At 42.4% G+C, this 24,134-nt stretch overlaps 1 protein-coding gene across 4 annotated transcripts in view; it reads left to right on the forward strand.

The window, feature by feature from the left end:
* RAPGEF4 (Rap guanine nucleotide exchange factor 4) overlaps positions 1-24,134 on the forward strand; it is a 308,154-nt gene that overhangs the window by 65,042 nt on the left and 218,978 nt on the right. For all 4 annotated transcript variants that reach the window (XR_005020628.1, XM_036858163.1, XM_036858165.1 and 1 more), the window contains one exon: positions 9,441-9,587. Coding sequence is in view for 2 of the 4 variants with exons in the window: in XM_036858163.1 (XP_036714058.1) it covers positions 9,441-9,587 (147 nt within the window). In the remaining 2 variants the exon portion in view is untranslated. The remainder of the gene's footprint in view (positions 1-9,440; positions 9,588-24,134) is intronic.

Consider the following 24,134-nt stretch of genomic DNA (forward strand, 5'->3'; position numbering starts at 1 on the left):
TTCCTTCCCCAATCCAGTGTGCTGCCCGTGCCACGCTGAGGTTCGCCGCACGAGGGACCATCTGCCTGGGGAGGAGGCTACGGGTACAAAGGGCGCTTGCTCCCAGGCGCTGCTGGTACGTACGCATGGTGGTCACGGGGGTGTGTGGCGCCTTCTTCATCCCCTGGGATCACGCCGATGCCCAACATTATAACCAAGAAAGCCCTTGATTCCGCATTTGGGAGAAGGAGGAAAACAGAAACATGCCGGTGAGTAGTTAATATAATCTTCAGGCCCTTTTCTGGCAGGGGAGGGCGGAGGGGAAAAGCCATGGGGCTGCGGGGAGCGAGATGGCTCGCCTCCTGATTTTGTTTGGGGTCAGCCCACCCAGTCAGTGTAGAAACACACGTCTGCCAGCCGGGGAGGCACGACCTGGCGCGCTGTTGCTGCCTCGCCCAGTGCGCGCTCCTGGCTCGGGACCGGCACCCTGGGGTACAGAAGCCTGCCGCGCGCTGGCTGGGACCAGCTTCTCTGCCTCTCACGCAGTTAGGCCTACGCTCTGCTTCCCCGCCTTCTCTTCACCTGAGTCTCCCCAGTCCAAGGCCTCGAGCGCGGACCGGGGGAGGGGAGAGACAAAAGCCTCCGGATGAGGAGAGGGCCGTGGGCAGTACCTGCCCGAGACCCTCCCCGAGGAGGAGCTGGTGCCACGGTGCTTTCGTTTCTTGCGTTCCGGCCTTGAAACCATGTCTGTGCTAAGAACTCTGGGAAGTACGTGGATTAGTCCATTCCTGTTACTACGGTGAACTTTTAGAGACCGTCCTTGGAAATGCCTTCCTATAATTTATATTGATCCCATTGCTCCGTAAAACAAAACCTGCTTGGGAAGTACTCCTGCCCCTGTGTCCCTGTGCAGTGGCTGTCAGAGGCCCCTCTCCCAGCTTCCCAGCCATTTTCCTGCCTGGCCGTGCGTTGTCTTACCCCCTGAAACTGAGAATGCCCAGCAAGGGGCCCTGCCCACGGACCACCTCACCATCCCCGAGTGTCCCAGCCTGGCTCACGTGCTCGTGTAGATTTCCACGCGGCAGCACAGACTCTACTGGGGATATATCCTCCAGTTCCCAGCGAGGCCTGTCCCCACCCTCGGTTTCTTACCTAAGCCTAAGCAGGACCCGCGCGCCTTCAGATGCCCACAGCTGAACTCGTGTGCTCAGGCACCTGCCTGTCTCCGGTGCCTATTTAACTTAACGGGCTAAAAGCCAGAGATTTTACATTCCCGCTAGAATGAATAATATCAATACTATGTGTGGACTTTTTCTCTTTAATGTTTCAGTGGATTTCAGGTTAGGAGTGAGCATTGGAACAAGTTATAAAACAAATATTAAGCTTGAAAACAACAAGTAGTTTTTATAAACCGCACTATCTCAGACAATACCCAACTGTGCGTGCGTGTGGGGAGGGGCCGGAGAGACAGGGTCCTGCTTTTCTCTGCAGATTTTGTAAGTGAGGAGCCTCTTTGGCGTGGTAACTATTTAAATCCTAAAAATAAGGTTTTAAACTAATCTTTACACCAAAAAAGTATAACAGTTCCCCAGACATATGAAAGAAGAATTTCTGATGGTTGCAGAGCAAATAGAAGTTCATACTGCAAAATAGGGAATGGGATGCTTTATTAATTCATTAAAACTTTTATATTTCTATAACAGACGCTTACTTAAAGTGTTAATATTTACTTAATGCAGTGCACAATGGTTTAAAACAGACCTCTTTCGAAATCCTCAGAGCCACTTAATTGCTGAGTGACCGTAAGCAAGTTAGAGCACGTGTAAGTTAGAGATACTAGTTCCTGCCTTAAATGAGTTAATGTATATAAAGCACTTAGTACGAAGCTTGGCAAAGAGCAGGGCTTCCGTGCTTTTTTATTACTACTTTGAAAGAAGTTTGGTTGCCTAAAGTGGAATGCTGTTGGTTGCAATGTTGTCATTTCACCACAAGAGGGCAGTGCTAGAATAGAAAAAGCAGGAAATGCACTTGGTATTCGAAATGGCAAGTTTAACACTGTTGTTCAGCCATTTTCATGGGATCAGAGAATGGGGCTGAGCTTGGCCTTGGTCATCACTTTATTCATCTTTTCATCAGTCTCTATAAAGTTGTCTGGCGATTTTTAGCCAAATTTTTGGAAAATGGTCTTTTACTGGTTCTCTCCCCAAAGTAAAATGTGCTTTTTTTTTTTTTTTAACCCTCTGTCTATACAACAAAGATGTTTTTAAGAGTTGCATATTTGTTTGTAAAATTTGGAGGACAGGCATGTTTCTCTGTCATGTTGCTTTATCTTTCCCCGTCTTTGTTTTTGTCTGTCTGATTCCTTGGTTCATTCTCATTTCACCCCATTATTTTCAGACCTTGCTGTCATTTGGAAACATTTTCTGAACCCATTTATCAAGCCAATAAAACCTGAAAGGTGCCAAGTCCGGAGTGGTTGTTTGTAATCTCTTACTACTTGTCTATGCTTAGGTCACACTCTTTGTTAGGATCTGATCAGAGTTTGTTTAGCATCCTGCCTGGGGCAGGATGTACTGTATTTAGTTTTGTTGCATGTAATTCTGGGTTTGGGCGGAGGCAACACGGAACCACAGTGTAGTACAGACAGGCTCTCTGCGGAAACAGGGCTGGCCTCCCGGATTTAGTTATCAGATGCTGATGCGAGTCCATTCTCACTGAACCTTCCGGCAGCCAGCTTGCCTGATCTTGTTGTGCTGTGTCCAACAATGATTCCAGGGAAGTGCTCTCAAAGTAACAGAGCTTGTCTTTGCTGTTTGTTAGGAAGCAAAACACATTTGTCTTAGTATTTTGCCTTCCTGCTTGGTAGTAAATCCTTTAGGCTGCACATACGCCCTAATGTCTTGACAAATTCAGAGATTAGGTTCCATTAAACTTTTATTTTCTAAAAGGACTTGGAGCACTCCGTAAATTCCAGGACTAAATTCCAGCTTATGAAATAAACCCAGGCACTACCAAACTTAATGGCAAGTATTGCCTATAGGCCTAAAATAAAAATTGTAAAAATATTTGCTTTGTAAAAATTTGTTTCAGGGTGTACACACTTAAAGGACCAGTTTGTTCCTTGATGTTAACCCAACATGTATCCAAAACAATAAATATGCGGTGAGACAATTAACTTCTTGTGCTACTAATAAGGAAGTGAGTTAAATATGCATGATTAAAAATAGGATACCCCTCAAAGTTACAGGACAATCAAAAAATTGATGTACTTAACACAGAATTCTTCTAATTTATTGTTTTAAATTTCATCAGAATGTCTAACTTGTGTAAATTAGATTTCAGCTACTACTCATAGACCTCATGTGCAAGGTCCATGTTTATTAGCTTGGATATCAGTGACGCATAACCATGGACTTTCTTAACACCATTCCCATGTCCATACTGTAGTAATGTTTATAATGAAGCAAACAAATAAAATGCCTCATATGAGAATGCCTACTTTAAGAAAACCCAGTATACTGTAATCCAGACATACAAAGCAGATAAATTAAGGGGTGATTAGTTGCAGTACAGAAGGATTCTTTGATTTACAGCAGGATTCTTCAGAAGGGTTCCTTTGAATACATGCTCCCCCAGAGAGCTGAAGTGTTTTGCAGATCATTCAAACCACTTGACATCCAGACTGGGGGACAGAGAAACTTGGAATTTAAGTGTTGAAAAAGCCATCATTAATTGGAGATTAACGCAAAATGAATAAGAGATTCTCTGTTACTTAAATAGTAGAAAAATATACTTTGCTTTTTAGAAATGTAGATAACCATATTTATATACATGTATAGGTTAAGTCAGAAATAATATTTTCCATTTTTTTATGGAGAACCTGTGTGCCAGGAACCGTATAGGACTATCTATCATGTATACCGAATTCTGCTAATAATCTAACGAGAAAGATTGTGCCCATTTCGCAACTGAGGATACTGAGGCTCCTGGGAGCATTCTACCCAAAGCCCAGGATTAGTAATTGGCAGAAATGAGCTTTGAATCTAGGTCTACAAGGCGCGTCCTCTTCTCCCTATGCTGCCTCCAGGGGATTTCCCTCTCAGTGTGGAGTGGTACCTCCAGGTGTGTGTGCTTTGCCTGATGCTCCCTGCCTTCCAGCAGGGCCAGATTGTTGACATCTTTGTTAACTTACCTAATACCAACTTTTAGGAGCAGAAATAACCAGACCCCACCTATTCTGCTGAAACACATACTATACTAAGATATTGCTCCTGTCTTCAGTTGGGGCCCACCTGGGCAGGAGGAGAAGCTGGGGGCTGCCCACGGTGGAGGTGGCCACCTTCTAGAGGGCATGTGCAGGTGCTGCTGGGCAGGAGGTGGGGGAGGAGGCAGGATGTGGGAGCAGCACAGCCCCCAGGTGAGCAGGTGAAGGGCTGAGGCAGGTCTAACCTGATGGGTAGGGCTTGGTGATGGGCAGGGAGGCAGGATGCAGGCTCAGTGATGGAGGTGGGTGGCCGGGCTGACAACGAGGCCCGGTATTGGAAGGGTGCCAGAGAGGAACCAGGGCCTGGGGAGTGCTGTCGCAAGGAGGCAGGCTACCACTTTGAGAAGAATTAGGATACCGGCAGGTTATCGGGACAGAGACGCAGAAAGATAGAAACCCGGTTTCTCCAACTGATGTAGGAGCTCCGTTATTAGAACGGGGCACAGAATCAGAGTGGGCAAAGCAAAAATGCAGATGCGATTCTTAGTTTCTGGCTTTGGTTGCTTGCATTTCTCCTAAGAGGATCGGAGCCCCAGCCTGGAATGGATTTGATCCTCTAGGTGAGGGTCAAGTGGGCCCCAATATTGGGATTAGAGGGTTGGAGGGGGAGCAGTGCCAAATGTTTGGTATTTTCCTGGTGATTTGGAATTATTAGGTATTCGATCTGTGAATTGGCTGATTGAAAAAAAGAACCTGTATGGATTAAATTAATAATTAATCAGTTTTCCTACTGAACCTTAGAAAGAGGTTCTTAAATTTCATATAATAATCTAGGAAGTATGTGGGAGGTAATTAGATTGACTAGTTTCTAGTCTCAGCTCTTCTACCTGTTAGCCGCACTGCACAAATTACTGAACATCTTTGAGCCTGATTTTCCTCAACCTATAAAATAACAATAATCCCAGGGTTGCAGGATTGCTTTAATACTACCACCAGTAAGAGTATCTTCATTAAGCATTTCTCTTGAGTCAGGCATGGTGCAAAGCACTTATATACATTATCTCCTTTAACTGTTGTGAAGAATTAATGAGACATCATAGTCCAGGCACCTGTGCCAGTGCATGGCATATAGTACTCCACTCACACACGTGGAGATCCTCGTGAATACCGATGCACAGGAGGATGAGTACTGTTAAGGGTGACTCGGTAATTCAGTTTTTAGAAGGTAGGAGGAGGGATCAAGTGGGCGCACAGATGAGAGAGAGCCGGATCAGATTGCAGGAAGAAACCATGTATCATATCAGTAATGTGTCACAGGTAATTCTTTTTTTGAGAGCCCATCACTGCTAGTTATATAGTAGAATTGGCCTTGGAGACCCAGGATGCTTTACTAACACAATGAAGTCTTCCCAGGTGTCACCCAAGGGATATTGCACTTCGGATGTGTCTGATGCAAAGCAGTCAGTGGTAAGCTGGTCTCTGTTGCTATTATAGACTCTCTCTGGGAACACTGGTTAGGCTCAGTACCTCCCCAGACGTCTCAGTGTAGCTTGGGACTCAGAGCCACGTTTAGCTAACCCAGTCTCATGTCTCCCCAGAAGCCAATCTGGAGACAAGGATTTGGCTGCAAGTGGTTTTTATGGAGGAAACCCCAGGAAGTGTTGTAAGGGAGTGGGGAATTGACAGGAGGAATGAGAAATGCCTATAAAAATGTGTAGATAAGGAGTTCAGCTATGGGCAACTGGGCTCACTCCTTCCGGGGGACCCTCTAAGAAACTGGGTAGGGTAGGAAGCCGGCGTATTTATCTTGCTACTCTCATGCCTCTTTGGAAGATGCACCTTACAGGCATTAATTGCCCAGCACTCTGCCCTCAAGTGGAGCAATGCAGATGAAAGGGGAAACCGCGAGTATGTGTGGGAACTGTCCAGATACCTACAATTGCCTTCGAGGGTAGGGCTAGGGTGGGAGAAAGGGGTGGGGGAATCTGGCAGGACTCCAGCAGCATCTGCTAAACCCACCTTCATACTTGAAGACACTCAGATTTTTAAATCGTCATTTCATATTTGAAAGTCCCCCCAAATAAATTGCCATCTTAATGTAAAATGGGACATTCCTTCACTGTTGATGTTTCATAGTCCTTGCCGATTGCTTTCTTCAGTCTCTCTCACTGTAAATATTTCCTTTCAGGTAACCTTTCTGAACATTAATCTGCAAATGAGCAGAAAATAAATGTCTGAATAGTCCCTATCTAATAAGTATTGAGACATGAGCTGATCTCTGGAGGATGTGTGAGTTTAAAGGAATAGTAGTGTTACCTTCAGAAATGGGCACTTGCAGCTGCAGGCAAAGGCATGCATTTAAGCATCTCCACAGGGTTTCAGGCTTGGAACTCTGACCTGCAGGGATCTGGTGAGCTGGGAGTGTGCACTAAAATAAGAGTGCGTCTGCTACTCTGACTCACGTTCCTGTGGCTCACATTTGTCCTGCCTTTCAACTTATTGATACATACTGAGCAACCATATTGGTTCTGCTACCTGAGAGAACATTTGAATGTAAATGTCTTTATTTGGTCATTATTTTCTAAGCACATTGCAAGTCCCCGCCTGGAATTCAAATGCAAACAAGGCCTCGCCCCTAGGGACTGTAAAGGTAGTGATTCATCTTTAGGGTGAAGATGTTCTTCTTAGGACTTTCTTCTTCCCTGTGCCCGATTATCCCAGTTGCCCAATCCACACTTCCTAAATCCATTCAGATTTCTAAGTAAATTTGTCCTAAAAATACTGAGTCTGCTGAAAGTCAAGTTTGAAGTTGCAAGTAACACTTCTTTCAGGTGAGGTTTTATTAGTCCTACTTTCAAAACCATATCTTGTATTTGTGATTCCCTGTCCTGACATTTGAGAGGATGGAGTATGAAGGAGGAGATGAAGGCAGGTCAGATCCCACACTCAGCTCTGGTGGGAGAGCATGGGGTACTGGGAATGAGCCCAGGTGCTGGACGGAATGACGGGAGCTGGTGCCCCTCTGCACAGAGGTCCTGACGCACGGAGCTTCACTGAGAAGGGCACTTGGCAGTACTAACATGACTAAATGTTGTTACGTGTGAGCAGGCAGGTGTCGTGTTAAACTCTCTAGGGGAAATCCAAGAATAATTTCAGTCTTTTGTCATTATTACAAGAGCTGCTCACTAGCAAGAAGATGGGCTCATGCGACTGACTTTCACAGGCTGTGTCTTTGTATACCTTTTGGTGACACATGGTGACATGTGTCGGGGATAGGAGATGAGAAATGGAGAAGACAACTTATTCCGTAGAAGTCTACAGCAAGCTCATGAATAACAGATCTGCATAGTTCTTGTGCATTATACTTTGTAGCTAATCGTAGATAATTAAGCTACATGGATAGTGGCAGTAGTAATACGTATGGTTCATCCGTGTCAGATTTTAAAATAGAAATTTACACTGGAAAGTATAAATTAGGCTAACAGGATTCTTTCTGAAGGGTCCAGATGATTTAAAAAAAAAAAAAAATGAAGTAGGCTAGTGGACCTTTAAGCGAACTTGTAGTCTAAAGAATTTGTGGAAGTCTGTGATTTATCATAATCCGTCTTGTGTTTTTACTAGAACTTGAAAATTACTCAGAAGTATCTGACTTGCTGGGTATTGATATTTCAGCCCTGGGGATATTTTTCTGACTGAGTTTGTTTGCAGCTGCCTTTCTGGAAAATTTATTAACAGGCCATTTTTATGTTTCCCCTTGATCTTTCATTCTCTTCTGAGATATTATTGATTTTATTTTCCTGAACACAATTTTAAATGGTAATATCTGTGCAGAAGCAATTTGCTGTGGTTCAAGGAACTGGATTCTTATGGGCATTTGTCTTAGTAATGTGATTACAAAGTCACTAACTTGATCTTAATAACATTTGCCTATTATTGTGTGTTAGGTACATGAAAGGAAAACTGTGCTTTCTAACTCAGGATTACCCTTGTGTATCTCCCTTAGTTGATAATACCTTTTGCAAAATTAATGTCCAGGTGATCTTGAGTGACTGCATTACTTGAAACTAGTTAGGATTAAATCCAAGTATCATCGCCCATGTTGCATGCAGAAAGGAAATTACTTTTTTAGTACGCCTTACACTTTTAAATCACTGATTCAGGACATTTTATCAGCTAGCCACACCGCACTGCACTGGGTGCTGCTTTTACTCTATTGTGGCTGAGGGGGGCAGCGTGATACAAGAAGCTGGGAGTCTGTAGTCAGACAGTCACAATTGGAACCTGGCTGTGTTACTTACTATCTGTGTGAACTCTGGCCTCGTGAATCCACCATTCTGACCCTCAGTTTCCTCATCTCTTTAAGACAGACTGACATAACAGTATCCCTGTTCCGGTTTCTTATTTAAATCTCGTAACTGTACTCTCTCACTAAAAAAGCTGAGTTCATCTTCAAACGATTTCCCCTGTTTTCTTAGAGCGAGTAGTCATATAAAAAGATAACCATGTCTGCAAAAAGACATGCACAAGATTGCTGGCAGCCTTATTCATAATATCCCCAAACCAGAAACAACCCAAATGTCCACGGATAGGAGAATGGATAAGCACATCGGGGCACATACCCTTGCAATGGAAAACTGTTCGTCAGTGAAAGGAAAAAACTACTGGTCCACGCAACAACATGGATGAATCTTACAGACGTTATGTTAAGGAAAAGAAGCCAGACACCAAAGAGGGCATATTGTCTGATTCCTTTTACGTGAAGTTCTAAAACTGGCAAAATTCCTTTACGGTGATAGAAATCAGAGCATCAGTTGCCTCTGAAAGGAGGGTCCTGACTGGAAAGGGGCATGAGGGAACTTTCAGGGGTGATGGAAATGCTCTGTCTTGCCTTGGGTGGTGATTACACGGTGTATATATTTGTCAAAACTTGTTGTACTGTGCAGGTGAATTGAGTGTTTTATTGTATAGAAATTAGTTGACCCTTGAACAGGACGGGTTTGGACCGCGCGGGTCCACTCATGGCGGAGTTTTTTCAATAGTAAACACTACGGTACGACATGACCTGTGGCCAGTTGAATCTGCTGATGTGCAGGAACCACAATATACTCAGATTTTCTACTGTGTGTGTGCAGGGCTGGGGGTTGGCACCCCTAACTCCCCCTTTGTTCAAGGGTCAACTATAGACTTCAAAGAAAAGACAACTCATCCACTGGTAAAATGTTTGCTTTTCTAATGACCAGTTTTTTTGGATTCTCAGGATGCAGTGACCATCTGCACTCTGGGGATTGGGACAGCCTTTGGAGAGTCCATTCTGGACAACACACCCCGCCATGCGACAATTGTTACAAGGGAAAGCAGTGAACTTCTCCGCATCGGGCAGAAGGACTTCAAGGCATTATGGGAGGTGAGCCCCAAGGCTGCTTTGTCAATTCACGTGGTTGCAGAAAAGAAAGAGAGCTGCCACATGGATAATGGCATTATAGTCAAGCCTTAATGTGCTCTGTTCTGAGCCGGTGGATGGAATTTAATTTTCAAAACTTGTTTTTGAAATGAGTGAGTGACAAAGCCATTTTGACACAAGACGTCTTTCCTTTTTTTTTTTTTTTTTTTTAATGTAGTGCTTGCTCAATTTTCTGTGGTTTGACATACATTATAATTATTTCTTGAATGACCATAGAGTGTTTTATGTATTTCCCCCCCCTCCTATTCCACAGATGTATTCTTAACCAGGGAACAAAATACTTTGACATTTTCTTTGGCATTTTAAAAATCATCATGGACGTGTTCCCTGGGAAAGTGGAATGAATGGGATTAACATCTGCTTCATTTAAATGCTTTTAAAAATGATGTGCCCTGTAATAAGGTATGGGAAACGAGGGACATAAAGATGGCTGGTTACTTGCCAACTTCAAAATGCACGGGCAGCACAGCAGTGGATGGAGGCAGCCGGTCCTGGCGGCTTGTGCGTTTCCCGCTGCTTACCAGCGCCCTTTAGGGTACCACGCTCATTTACAAGAAGGATGGGGCCAGAAATCACCTTACATGCAGTCATGGTAAATGGAGTGCTTAGAAAGGCCCTTGCATCCTTTACGCTCATTCCTTTTCAGTTCTTCAAGCTTCTGATTTTTACCTGTGGCTGTTCCTTATCTTCGTCCTTGGCTCAGTATGTCCAAGCGTTAACCCATCGAGCTGGCAGGCTTCGCCACTTGTCCCAGTGTGGCTAAGATTTTAAACTTGATCTAAAAAGAATTTTGTGTAATCAAATAGTTTCCTCCAGAGCCAAACAAATGACAGATGCATTAAGGGAGCAAACCTGTAGGTGAATGAGTGATGCTTTGCCTTGAAAGTCCTGCAAAGCCTTGGAAGGCCTTGGTGGTGAAACCTGTTACTTTTATTCTTGGCAGTAGTGAATAAATTGCAGGGTTACTTGTTTGAAATGTTCCTCTTAGAAAATATTAAAGAGCTCCAACTGCTCTGTAAAGTTCAGAGACAAAAGCGAGTTTTAGGAAGGCAGAGCCAAAGTAGGTTTGCATGAGGTGTGTGCGGAGAGGTTTTCTGTCAATTAAAAGGGACCAAGCTTGAGGCAAATAAGCCGCTTTTTGGATCTTTCATTTAAAAGGTGAACCGAAAAGTCTTTTCCAAAAAGAAAATTCGGAAGACTGGTTTAAGAACAAAAATGACTCCTACTTGTGATGTATGTCATTATAACTGCTTTTGTCTGTGATGACTTATTCAAGTTGCTGGTGGAGGATGGTTTGTGGCAATATTTAAAAATTTAATTAGGAGGCCTCAGTGCTGTGAAGAAAGTTCCTGAGAAGTTGCTACCTGTGAACATTTTTTAAAATTTATTATAAAAAATTTCGGGACTTCCCTGGCTGTCCAGTGGTTAAGACTCTGTGCTTCCACTGCAGGGGGCATGGTTCGATCCCTGGTCAGGGAACTAAGATCCCGCATGCCATGTGGCATGGCCACAAAAAAAATTTATTTAAGAAATTTTCAGACGTTCGGAAAATCAAAAAGGATAATACAATGAACGACTATACACTCTCACCTAGTTCAGCAGTTGTTAACATATAGCCATATTTGCTTCATCTGTTTTTGCTGAACCACTTTAATGTAAATGACAGACATCACAACATTTCATCCTATATATTAGCATATTTCTCCAAAAAATCAGAATATCCTGCCACATACCCATAATACCATTATTTCACCTACAAAACTAAAGATAGTATACTAATGTCATCTATATCCAGTCCACAGTTCAAATTTCCCCATAAATACCCAGAAATAAGTATTTTTATATCTGTTTTATTTCAAACCAGGCTCAAATAAAGAACCATGTGTTAACATGTGATTGTTATGTCTAAGTCACTCTCTCTCCCTCTCCCCCCCTGCCCTCTCTCTGTGTCTCTCTTTCTCTGTGACATTGACTTGTTAAAAAGACCAGGTCAGTTTCTCCCAAATTCAAGGTTTGTCTGATCATTTTCTCATGGTATCTTTTTTTTGTACCCCTACCCCAGGGTTTCCTGTAAACGGAAGTTAGAGCTAAATGTTTGATTAGATCAAGTCAAACACTTCTGGCAAGAAGTCAAAGGTGATACTGAGTACATTAGGATGCTCTTAACGTCTGGATGCCTCACTATAAGTGATGCATTGGTTTGATTTGTTTGATCCCTTGGTTGGATTGTATCTGAGTATATTTTAGGGCTGTTTTTCACAGAGATTTCCCTTAGAGGAAAATTATTAGATGGGGCTATGGATGTTGAAGGTGGTCCTTAGTATCCCAAACCTTGCCACATGATTTTGTAGCTCCGTGGGTCCAACCCCTCATCTGTAACCTCAGAGCATGATTCTGGTCTTCCCTGTCAGTGACTTAAGTGAGCTGAAAAGGCTGGAGAGAGTTTTTAGACTGACCTCTTATTTTACAGGTTGGGGTTTGGAACCTCATAGTGAGCAAGAGATTAGTAAGATATTTCATTTTTATTTACCTGTTCATGCAGCCAAGCACAGAGTACAAATTAGGTGCTCCATCAACGTTTTAACTGGCTAAAGTGCGAATGCGAGGAACTCCATTACCTAGCAACCTGTGTGAATCAGAACTTTATTAATGGGCACACTTGTGCGTATACAGTACATGATAATCCTAAGAAATTGTGGAATTCTAAATTACCTTCTGAGTAAAGAATTATCTAGCAACCTGTGTGAATCAGAACTTTATTAATGGGCACACTTGTGCATATACAGTACATGATAATCCTAAGAAATTGTGGAATTCTAAATTACCTTCCAAGTAAAGAATTATCTAGTCAACCTGTGTGAATCAGAACTTTATTAATGGGCACACTTGTGCATATACAGTACATGATAATCCTAAGAAATTGTGGAATTCTAAATTACCTTCCGAGTAAAGAAAATTGACTTACGTTTATTCCACTATTCATTTATTCAGCAAATACTTAATGAGAATCTCCTGTGTGTCAGGTCTGGCTATAGCAGTGAAGAAGATTGACAGGGCTCCTGCTCTGTGGGCCAGGGCTTCTGTTCTACTTGGAGGAGAGAGAAAATGGACTAGCAAGTCAATAATGTTATTTCATAGTATAATATATCATTATCATTAAGTAAATTCTATTTCTATTCTTTGAATATAGGTGATCCATTGATGGCATATGTGACACTAATCTGTTAGCAAAATATTGGATAACCAGAACACCTATTTCTTGATTATGTCAGATAACAGAGTCTATAATTCAGCCATTCATTACACTGGTACACAATATCTGTAAGCAACATTAAAACCCAAGCTCATGCTGTCAGCTGAAATTTAAGTTAGATCTGGTAACCAAATATCAAAAGGGAAGGATGACGTAGCTTCAGGATTCAGGTAGAAGCCTCACTGAACCATGAAATGGCAGAAAGAAGGCAGCAGAAAGGTAAGCTGGATACTGCCGCTCCCATCAGCGTGGTAAGGAGCTCACTGTTAGGCCATAGTTCCCACACGGTAGAAATTAGATCATCTGAACCATGGGTCTAAATTTGCATGTTCATCTCATTTGCCTGCTTACTTTTGAGGAATGTCATGGTGGGCCCATCGTGTGGCAAGCACTCCCAGATTGAGGTTTCCCTCCTTATCTATGCCTTTGATGTCACTTAAAGTGCTTGACAAGGACCAGGAATCTGAGTTACTTCTAACCAGGAAAGTTATGGTGTGTAATCACTAACAGGTAGTACAGTCTACAAGTAGCTCTTTAATAGGCTGAGCGAATAGGCTATTTAAAATCTTACACTTGAGACTTCAGTGGCAACAGAGAGCTAGGTAACCCTGCTTCCTTTCCTGACCAAAGGCAAGTTTCCTCAGCTCTCCGCAGATACACGCCCGGAGAACTACACGTGAGATTTTGAAATCCTATTCAATTTCATCCCCAGTACTCTTGCCTTATGTTGTCTATTATGTTGTAAGTCAAATTGGTAGCACCCAGAGTATTTTTAAAAATTATTGTCACAAATGTGACCAGCGGCATTATTTCAGTCGTCTATATAAATATATCAAAAAAAAAAATATTCCCCAAGATGTAACTGAGGTAGCAGCTTGATGCTTTTCTCTGTACCCTATATCTTTCCTAATGAAAACTTTCTCTCCTCTTTCCTTTCCATGTTTCAGTTGCCAATTTATGATCATATTTGAGGGAGCTGGGATCTCCATCTCAAAGTCAGGTCATATTTTCTTAGCTTAAGTGAATTACAGTAAATTTATTCAGAGTTGGTCAATAATACTTCCCTCTTTTCATGCCTCTTTGATATTAGAACTTAATAAAAAATATTAACGAGGGTATAAAACATCTCACTTTTCAATAGCATCTCAGGAGAGAGAGTGAGTGAGAGAGAAAGGAGAAAGTTATGTTTTTGAATTTCATTCAGAAAAAATTAAAAAGTCTTGGAGTACCATTTTTAGTTCTTGAGAATTGTAATTTAAACTCTTTGACCCTAGTGGCATTGCATACCCTCAGTAAGGAAGTTAAATGGCAAAGTAGTTAAGTGTAGGCTTGGGAGTTTTAAGCCGTGATAATCTTGGATCAAGTATTAATGAGTATCTATGGTTGCTGGTGGCTCTTGGAATAAATAAATACTGATTTGCTGTCCAATTCCATGAATTTCTTCTCAGCAAAAATAGTCTAATGTTTCCAGTGGTTAGAACAACAACAAGGAGTGTTTTTTGTTTACTCCCTGACTTTCTGTCTAACATCGTGGGTGAAGATGCTTTTAGGTTTGCAGCATGTTTTGTCATCTTTACATGGAATATTCCAAGTACATGGACTTGTATGAGGAGATGAGTCCAGTGTGTTTCAGAGAAGTAGATTGGAAAGTCACTCTCCATCAAACTCATAAAAGACACCACTGAGGTCCTTGCGCTAGTGATCTACTACCTGTGTTCCAATCGCATGAACATCATTCTGGCCAAAAACTTTCCTTCACTGTGGGCTATGTTTGAGCATGTGCAAAATAATACACACTTGTGAATGAATTATTTGAAATTTAAAGACAACAATGAAACTAGAGTCTTTAGAAATGAAAGCAATTATTTTAAATTTGTAGTCTGGCCCATGCCACAATAAAAGTGGTTTCTTAGCTGTAGTAGTTACCCAGAAGCTCTTGTGATTTTATTCTAACCAGGACATACAATATCACAGAGAACCGTTGCTCAGATGTAATGATTGATCCCATAGAGTTTATTCCCCAAATGTGTCTGTGGCCTCAATAAATATTGTTGACTGAAAAATTCTTTATGCTTTCTGGGATATAAACTGGTAAGAATAAGAAATATGTGCATGTTTCTGACTTAGGAAAAGAATACAATTTGTAAACAAGAATATTTCTAAGAGTAGTGAATGTTGTCAAAGAAATATTTTTACATCTATCTCTATTCCCTAATTTTCAGTGTTTTATTTCTCGATTCTACCAGATACGTTGGCAGTTGTTGGACTGAAAAGCTTTTTAGCTATTTCTGTTTACTGCCTCTTTTGGACTATGCAGGGAGAAAAAGCCCTTTTCCATTAATAATCTTTCAAGCCACTATGAGAATAGGAATTATTGAAATAACAGCAGCTTAGTGTTTGCTGATGCACTTTAAAAACCATATTGGAGTAATATACCTCTCAGAGGCATTTGCTCCTGCTTGAACAGATTTGATGTTCCTATCTGTCTTGGGCTGTCAGAAAAATTAAAGCCCAACACTTAAAACATAGTATCTTAGAACATAAAAATCTCAGAAGCCCTTTGGGTGGGTTTTAATACTTTATTCAGCATGCGAACAATTTCAGGTTGTTTCAATTTTGCATTAATGGTGGGCTTTCCAGGTAGACCGGTATTTCAAGTAAATATTTAGTGGCCCTGGGTATTGAGGTTGAACTATACGACCCATCCTCAGAGAGGCAGCCCCTGGCCTGCCTGTTAATGTGCAGGGACCCACCCCCTTATCTGAGGCTTAACTGGAACCTAAAAGCCAAGGGACCTGCTTTCTCCCAAGTCAGAGGCCTGTACTTACTTTTGGCAACTTTGGAGCTTGTACTGTAGGGTTACTTCCCAGGCCAGAAATTTGCATCAAAGGGCTAAGAAAAATACATCCAAAAATAAACATGAAAGCCAAGACTTCATGCCAGGAACTCCAGCCACACACATCCTGTTGGCTGGTTCTCTTGCCTCTCTCCTCACAGTTCTGCTTCTTTTAAACCGAGCCGGAAGCCTGCTCCGGTGACTCGGACCTCACGTCTGCCCCAGGGTCTCACTCCTCTGTCCTCAAGCTTTTCCATGGGATGGTGAAATGATTCAAATCCAGAAAGGAAGGGAGTGAAGTTACTAGGAGATAAGTAAAGTTAAAAATAATATATGTATATATAGGAAGTCTTTTCCTATTGCCTTTGACTGCCTGAGCTTTCCTGAAGAACCACCGGCCCCGGTTTTCTCTCCGGACTGAGATCCTCTTAACAGTAATAGATACTAACAGGAAATAATCAGCGATGAAGGTGCATTTTGCTGTCCAAATAAAGCACCACTCTTCACTGGATGTCTGAGAACACTGAGAAAAAGAAAAAGAAGGACGTATGCCCTACCAGGTCAGAATGGGTCTTTTTTTATTCTTTAGTGGGGAGATATTATATGTCACAGTTTGCAGTTTAGTTCTAGGAATTATACTCTAAAACACCTCTGGCTTTTCTAAGTATGTTCCACCAGACCTAAATATGTACCACGGCACTGACATAATTTGATTTCATCTTTATTTGTGGGGGGGGGGGAAGTGGTGGATCATCTTTTTCTGATTGTGAAGGATATGTTTGTTTAGCCTGATGATCTTAAATGTTTCTAGGAGATATTTGTTCATAAGTAGGCAGAGTTACATTTATCACATTAATATTAAATATATGTATTTATCTGGTGAATGGCATATATTAAAAATGAATTTGGGGCAAGGAAACAGATTGAGAGTGATGGTATTTCACCCTCTGGATGCCCTGGTAGGCACCTTGCCTGCAGCTCTCAGACTATATGAAGTCCTTAGTGTTTATGGGAATTCTGTTACATTATTGATGACTTGAAGTCCTGCCAGCTCCAAAAGCTGTGATCTCACTGTTTCTCAGAAGATGATCAGGGGGTCTGAACCGATCAAGGCTTGGCTGGCAGGTGCCAGGAATGCCCAGATGTTGCGGGTAGGCTTGCTGGCAGGGCGCTGGAATTGCTTCTGAGCTGGTATTCCTTTGGGTGTTCATTTCGGGAGTGTGCAGTGGTCACTCACGTCTTTTAGGAGTCGCTGTTGGTGGAGGTTTTGAAATCCTTCCCCAGGTTGTGCATTTACCTGCACGCTGTTGACACCTCCCCCCTACCCTCTCCCCGCACTTTAATCTTGCAGTGGCCCTCTTCACTGTCTCAGCTCACCTGCCAGGCTGCGTGCCTGCTAAAGAGCTGCTCTACTCAATGTTAATTGATCCCACTTTGAAAATTTCATCTCTAGAAGCTTCTGTCGTATTCGACACACATAGTTGGCTCCCACCACAGGGAGGTGCAAAATGCACCGCATCTGTCTTCCTGGTTTACGATCTAGTGGAGAAGACAGACAAGCATAAACACAAATCACCCTGATATCAGACAAACTGAAAAGTACCATGAGATAAGACACAGGGTGCTGAAGGACATATGGCGGAGGGCAGGGAGAGATTCATTTCCACCCAGGCTATCATTTCATCCAAAGACAAAGAGATCTGGTGAATTCTTGTGTGGCTAACAAGGCTGTTTTTCAGCCTCCCTAAAGGATTGGGGTCAGTTAACCAAATTACAGTGTGTGAGACAGGCTTGTCGCAAGGGACTGACCACGCAGAAGAGGCAGGGCTTCCTCACTTGTGCTGTGCTGCCTGCTGCCTTCTCCTCCTGTTCTGCACCCCTGGGCGGGCTTGGTTAGGGGTCTGCCTGCCCTCTGAGGGTGTCATGTGTTGTATTTCCAAATGCCTGGCTTTGTGTTCTGTTTATTGTTCAGTCATCATCTGGAGAAATCTGTTCTGAGGTTTAACCGGGTCCCCAGGGCAAAGGCAGTTCTAGTTGGGAAAACTTTTAAGAACTTGAGACTTTCAGAAGGAACACGTGGTATGCGCTGGGGATATCGTTAAGCTCTTTATGTGTCAGGAGCTCTCTGGTCATGGGACTTTCCTCCTCTCATCAGGCCAAATTCCACTCCTGTGTAGTCTACAGGCCACCGCGGAGAGGTTAGGGCGCAGTCACTGGGGCAGGGTGTCTGACACTGAGAAAGGAGCAGCAGGAAATCCTGTCCCAAAGTCGGCAGCTCCGAATTCCTGCAGTCTTGCCTGGGGTTGATCTCACTGACCTCAGTGTTCTGAGCTGTCTAACTCAAACCAATAAATGCAAGACAGACCTTCTAAAGGCTATTGATGTGGTCGAGTGTTCTGGCCTGAAATTCTGATCTATTCCTGGTTTAACCCAACTTTGCTGAATGCCCTTTTGGAAAGCTCTCCAGCTTCCTAGGCCACCTGTTTGTAAAATAAGTGTACCTTTACTGAAATCCTGCCTTGCTGACAGCAGTGGTTCAAGTTGATATTGAACGTTAGGTGCCTTATGAGTTGAAAAATTTAGCGCCTCGTCCTCGCCTTTCGGTTTGCAAATTCAAGAAGGCAGAGCCACAGATTATGTGAATGAAAAGGATAAAGTATAGGCAACAGTTCCTATTGTATCAAAATACATTATTTGAAAGGCAAGAAAAACTTTTTGTTATCTTTCATTTATAGTTGTAATTCTTAAAACTAGTTCCACATTAGAATTACCTGGGGGGTTATTAGAAAATTCCCGTGCATGGGCGCTCTCTAGACCAGTGAAACCAGAATCTCTAGAAGGTGGGGCCTGGGCATCATAGCTTCTTAAAGCTCCCCAGATGAATCTGCCGAGAACCCCTGTCCTCCAGCTCCAGGCTCTGGTATCCACTCTGCCGCTTTGCACTTGCTGCTTCTGCATGTATCTGGCTGGCATCTTTGCCCAGTGCTAAGGCTCTACAATTGAATAATATGTTGGTTCCTTACTAGTCTGTGTAAAATTTTCCCAGTGTAATTATTCCTTCCCTCATACAGACATTCTGCTTCCAAACTGGGGTTTCTGCCAGATGTAAGTGATAATGGCCATCAGTACTTCAGAGACAGAGTGAGGGGGATTGATTTGAAGCTTTGTGATTAGAGGTGACCTCTGTGGTCTGGCTATTAAAAGTGCGAGAATAAGGTGCAGAATCACCCCCCGAATTCCAGTCCTACAAGCACACATTCTCCTAGTTGTCAGGACAATGGTGTCATCATACATCACGCAGTTCCTGGAAAATTCCACTGTGCCCTTGTGAGAGATAAGAGTGAAAAAGGCAAGTAATATCTTAGTGTTATTATGAAGAGAGTTTTGAACTCATGGACTCTCTGAGAATGTCTAGATCCACCTCATCCCTGGACTATACTTTGAGAATCACTTCTTTAAGATAAATGCCCAGAAAAAGTTTTCCCATGAAAACTTTTATGGCTCTTGATAAATATGACCAAATGTATTTTCAGTGACTTTTATCCTGCCACCAAGAATATTTGAGCATGCCTGTTACATCCAGCCTTGGTTAGCATGACCATTTTATATACATTTATATATATGTGTGTGTATATATATGTATATATACTTATATATGTTTATATGTTATTTTCCATCATATTGTTATCATGTTTGATTACTGCTGGGGTGGTAGGGATTTTCTTAAATATTTCTTTACTGATTATACTTTCTCTTTCAGGACATGTTACTCATACATACATTGGCATTTACTTATCAATTTATGTGAATGCTTTATGCTTTATTTGATCAAGTCATTAACTTTTTTTTGTAATTCCTGCAAATATTATTATCTTGGTCTGTTTTCATTTTTCATAATATTTAATGTACATAAATTCTAAATCCATTAAATTTACCATAATTTTCCATAATTACCAAAGGTTTCATCATACATAGCAGATAGCATCTTAAACAAGGTACTCGTTAATAAATGAAAATTAATAAATTAAAATCCTTACATGAATTCCTGGTAATAATAATTGTAAGCATGTGCATAATCATCCTAGTGAGTCCTGGTGTTGTTAATAAATTTTTAGAGATGTTTTAGCACAGTTGGCAATTAATTCCTTCAAATTCTCTTTCTTGCTTTCTGCTTGTTGCTTTATGTTTTCTTCTTCCTCATCCTGGCCCCTTCTCCAGACTTCTCTTAGGTCTGAAATGTCCAGCTTGTCTTTTCTCCCCTCCGACTATTTATTCAAACTTTCAAACACTCAGAAAAATTGAAAAAATTTTTTCTCTCTCTCCATGTATGTATTTACATTTCTCTGTGTGTGTATATATAGACACGAATGCATATGCTCATATATGTTTGTTTTGCTAAACTATTTGAAAACGTGTTATTGATACCATGATACTTTACTCTTCAGTACTTCAGTTTAACTTTGTTCCCCTGCTTCTCCTTGTCCTAGCCAGTCTCCCTTTACAATCAACTGTTTATTTATCTCTTCCTTTCCAATCCCATCCCACCACCACTGGTGTCTCGCCTCAAGTTCAGCCAGAGTAAGGGAGGCAGTGCAGCGTTTAAAGGCTGTGGACTGGAATTGGCTAGATCATGACAGTCCTGGCTTTGCTTCCCACCAGCTCTGTGTCCTCAGGCACGTTACACAGTCTCCCTGAACCTCCTTCCTCATTTGTCAAAAGGGGGGTACAATAATCCTATCACACGTGGCTGGAAGAAACGATATGATGTAATCAGTCCCTTAGCTCCAAAGAAGCATCCAGTAAATGCCTTGAGAGGCAGTGAAGGATGGACACACAGACAGAGCCAGGAGTTCAGACACACATGCCTGCTCAGACACCTGGTGCTGCTCTCACTGCTGCCCGGGGAGAAGTGTAAACCATCTACCGGGGTATTCGAAGGTCTCTAAATTTGTCCCTATATCCTTTCCCAGCCATATTGCCTCTACTAATTTATACACATACTTTTATCAGTGTAAATCATGTCAGCGAGCATATGTGGTGCATCCACGAAATGCCAGGGGCTGCTCTAGGCACTGGGGCACAGACCTGAACAGAGTGTGACCCTCAAGGAGCTCACAGTCTAATGAAGAGGAATATATGAAAATCTTACCATATGAATAGATATGAGCTACAGCAGAGGTGCATGCAGGGGCTGGAGGTGGGAGGAGGACAGTATCTGCCAGGGGGAGTCAGAGGGTTTCCAGAGGAAACCTCCTCTGTGCGTTGTCATCATGAGGCTGATAGGAGTGCGACTGACAGAAAGATGCCAGCTGGATGCAGGCTAAAGAATACAGGTGCTGCAGATGGAACACATTTGTGTTCTGAGGGGACACAGAGAGGGTCATAGCAGCCCTCCCAGTGCGAGGGCTGGCTTCTCTCATCTTCAAGTTCTTCATGAAGACAAGAGCCCACCAGAGCCTCCTGGCCTTTCCTGAGAACAGAACAGGGATGTTTTTGTTTTTAATCGAAGCCTGGTTGATTTACAACGTTGTGTTAATTTCTGCTGTACAGCAAAGTGATTCAGTTATACATATCTACATTCTGTTTCATATTCGTTTCCATTTTGGTTTATCACAGGGTATTGAATATAGTTCCGTGTGCTATACAGCAGGACCTTGTTGTTTATCCAACCTATATATATAATAGTTTGCATCTACTAATCCCAAACTCCCAACCCATCCCTCCCCCACTCTTCCTCCCCCTTGGCAGCCACAAGTCTGTTCTCTATGTCTGTGAGTCTGTTTCGTAGATAAGTTCATCTGTGTCATATTTTAGATTCCACATATAACTGATATCATATGGTATTTGTCTTTCTCTTTTTGACTTCACGTAGAATGATCTCTAGGTCCATCTATGTTGCTGCAAATGGCATTATTCTTCCTTGTGGCCGAGTAGTATTCCACTGTATACATGTACCACATCTTCTTTATCCATTCGTCTGTCGATGGACACTTAGGTTGTTTCCATGTCTTGGCTATTGTGAATAGTGCTGTGAACATGGGGGTGCATGTCAGAACAGGGTTTTTGTCTCCTTCTTCCCCTCCCTGAAGCCTTCCTTCAGTTTTTCCAGAGACTAGCTTTGTATCTGTTTGCTCCCTGGAGCAGAAACACATAACAAGCCCAGAAGTGTTAACTAAGAGACTGAAGGTCACATCCTCAGTGAAACAGCCCCTAGCAGACCCCAGCTTCAGGTCTGCTAACTATTACTCCCACCCTGCTTCTCAGTCTCTTTGCTGTGTGTTCCCTTTGCTTCCAATCATCTCTCTTCTCCACCTGTACCATGATCCAGCCCAGACGTTGTCTCCTTTCTAACGGCTCCCAGACCACCTTCTCCAGATCAGGTGAATAACATCAGGAAACAATGACGGCAGCCCGTTCACATAGGTGTTACCTATTGGCAGTTCATTTTCTAAATCAGATCTGCCTGTGAATGGAAGGCTGGGAGGAGGCTGAGTTTCCTCCTGAGGAGCTGAGGATCCAGATGATCAAAAAGAAAAGGACTCTGAGAAAGACAGGTTGAGATCAGATCAGAAAGGGCAACATCTGGGATTGCTCAAGTTAAGGGAAAAGGAAGGCCCAGAACGCTGCCATTCTTCAAACAGACCAAGAAACCTGGAAGCTGAGAGCTGCTGGGGCTGAGAGAGCCCTGAGCAAGAGGCCAAATGTTGCTTCAAGACTGACGCAGAGGAAGCTAAGGACTGTTACAGGCATGCCGAGGGGTCCACTTGGCTTCTGCTGTGTTTGGAGGCCTGCAGGGCTTCATCAGTTGGGGCTTTCACTGGGGGCTCTGCTGACCCTGCTGCAGCAAGAGTTCCTAGTGACCATCAAGCCTGGGTCCTTGGGTCACAGAAGGTGTTGATGAAGATAATCAATAATAAGAATAGAAAAAGAGTTTTATTTGAGTCAAACTGAGAACTAGCCCAGAAGCCAGCTTCCCAGGTTACTCCGAGAAGCCGCTCCGGAGAAGCAGGGTTTTCGGCACAGTTTCCTATCTTGTCAGAACAAAGAACCTTGAACAAGTCAGGGATACATTTCTTCAAGGTTTCAAAAACAAACAAACCAGACTAGCACATATACAGCGAGTCAGTGCGGCCTTGGCATCCTGGGAAGGGAGTCTTATCACTGAAGGAGAACCAGCATTGGCATCCCAGGAAGGGAGGCATTTAATCTTTATTTTTAACATGGACATTCTTTTCTTCTGGTCAGGGCACCTTTTTCTTTAATAATTAAAGCAGATGTACAATGTACGTGTGATAGGCCACAAACAGGCTGTTTTAGTTAGCATAAAATTCAAGTCAACTCATGTATAAGCCAGAATGACTTCCCTGTATCTCAATATGTGAAAATTTCTGTTATCAAAGGCATAGAATGTTCCACTGAGTCTTTCATCTGTGTTCCTCTGGGACGTGGGGGAATCTTCTCCAGTCTCAGGTAAGAGGCAGGTAAGCCCCCTAGAGCATCATGTTTGAGGGATCCATGACATCTGTCTAAAGGCCAGATCTGATTGAAAAACTTCGTGCTCATTTGTATTTTACATTTACATTTAGTCTCAAGAATATAGTTTAGGTATCCTGAATTCAGTTATGGGGAATTTGGGCATAAAAAGAGCTTTCCGTTTGCTTAGGAAAAAATTAGAGTTAGACCCAAATGTTAGTGTTTTGCCCTGAAATAATAGAAGAACTTATTTAGTCCATTGACACATAGGTCTGTGTGTAGAGTGTCAGGAAAGAGGAATTGTCCAGAGCAGGTGCTTCTACTCCGGGATTTGTGATCCCTGGGAGTTCATGGAGTAGCTACTGAGAAACCTGCAAACCTCTGATATTTTTGTGTGTGTGTATTTTTCTGAAAAGAAAGTCCATACTTTCATCCTAATCCAAAAGGGGTGTGTTTTTCCAGGGAGATTAAGGACCATTTTCCATAGAATCAGAAGGATCCAGACCAGATTATATAGCATGTTCCTCCTTTATGTGGGAGAATACGAACATTTACACTTAATCTCGTGCATCTTTACAGAATTTGTGATGGTGGGAATGGAGATAGAAAAATAATTTTCATTGTGGTTCTAAGGCTTTGCCATTGGTATCCAGAAACTTTTTGTAGTGAAAGAGAAATAATTAGGAAAAAAAATGCCAAGTTTTAGGCTCAAAACAGAAATGCTTTACTTTGAGATTTTCTACCAAAGCCTGTTTTAAAAATAGGTATTTCTCATCTATGGATCCATCGCCCCTCTAAATAGAGCACATTTGAATATTTTGTATTCAGTTCCAAAATGATTGAACTTTAATAATTTTTCATGGAAGTGTGGTTTGTGTTCTTAGTTCCATAACCCCTCCCCAAACCATCCACATTTAATAATGACCAT

This window comes from Balaenoptera musculus, chromosome 7, assembly GCF_009873245.2.
Source record: "Balaenoptera musculus isolate JJ_BM4_2016_0621 chromosome 7, mBalMus1.pri.v3, whole genome shotgun sequence".
NCBI classification, from domain to species: Eukaryota; Metazoa; Chordata; class Mammalia; order Artiodactyla; family Balaenopteridae; genus Balaenoptera; species Balaenoptera musculus.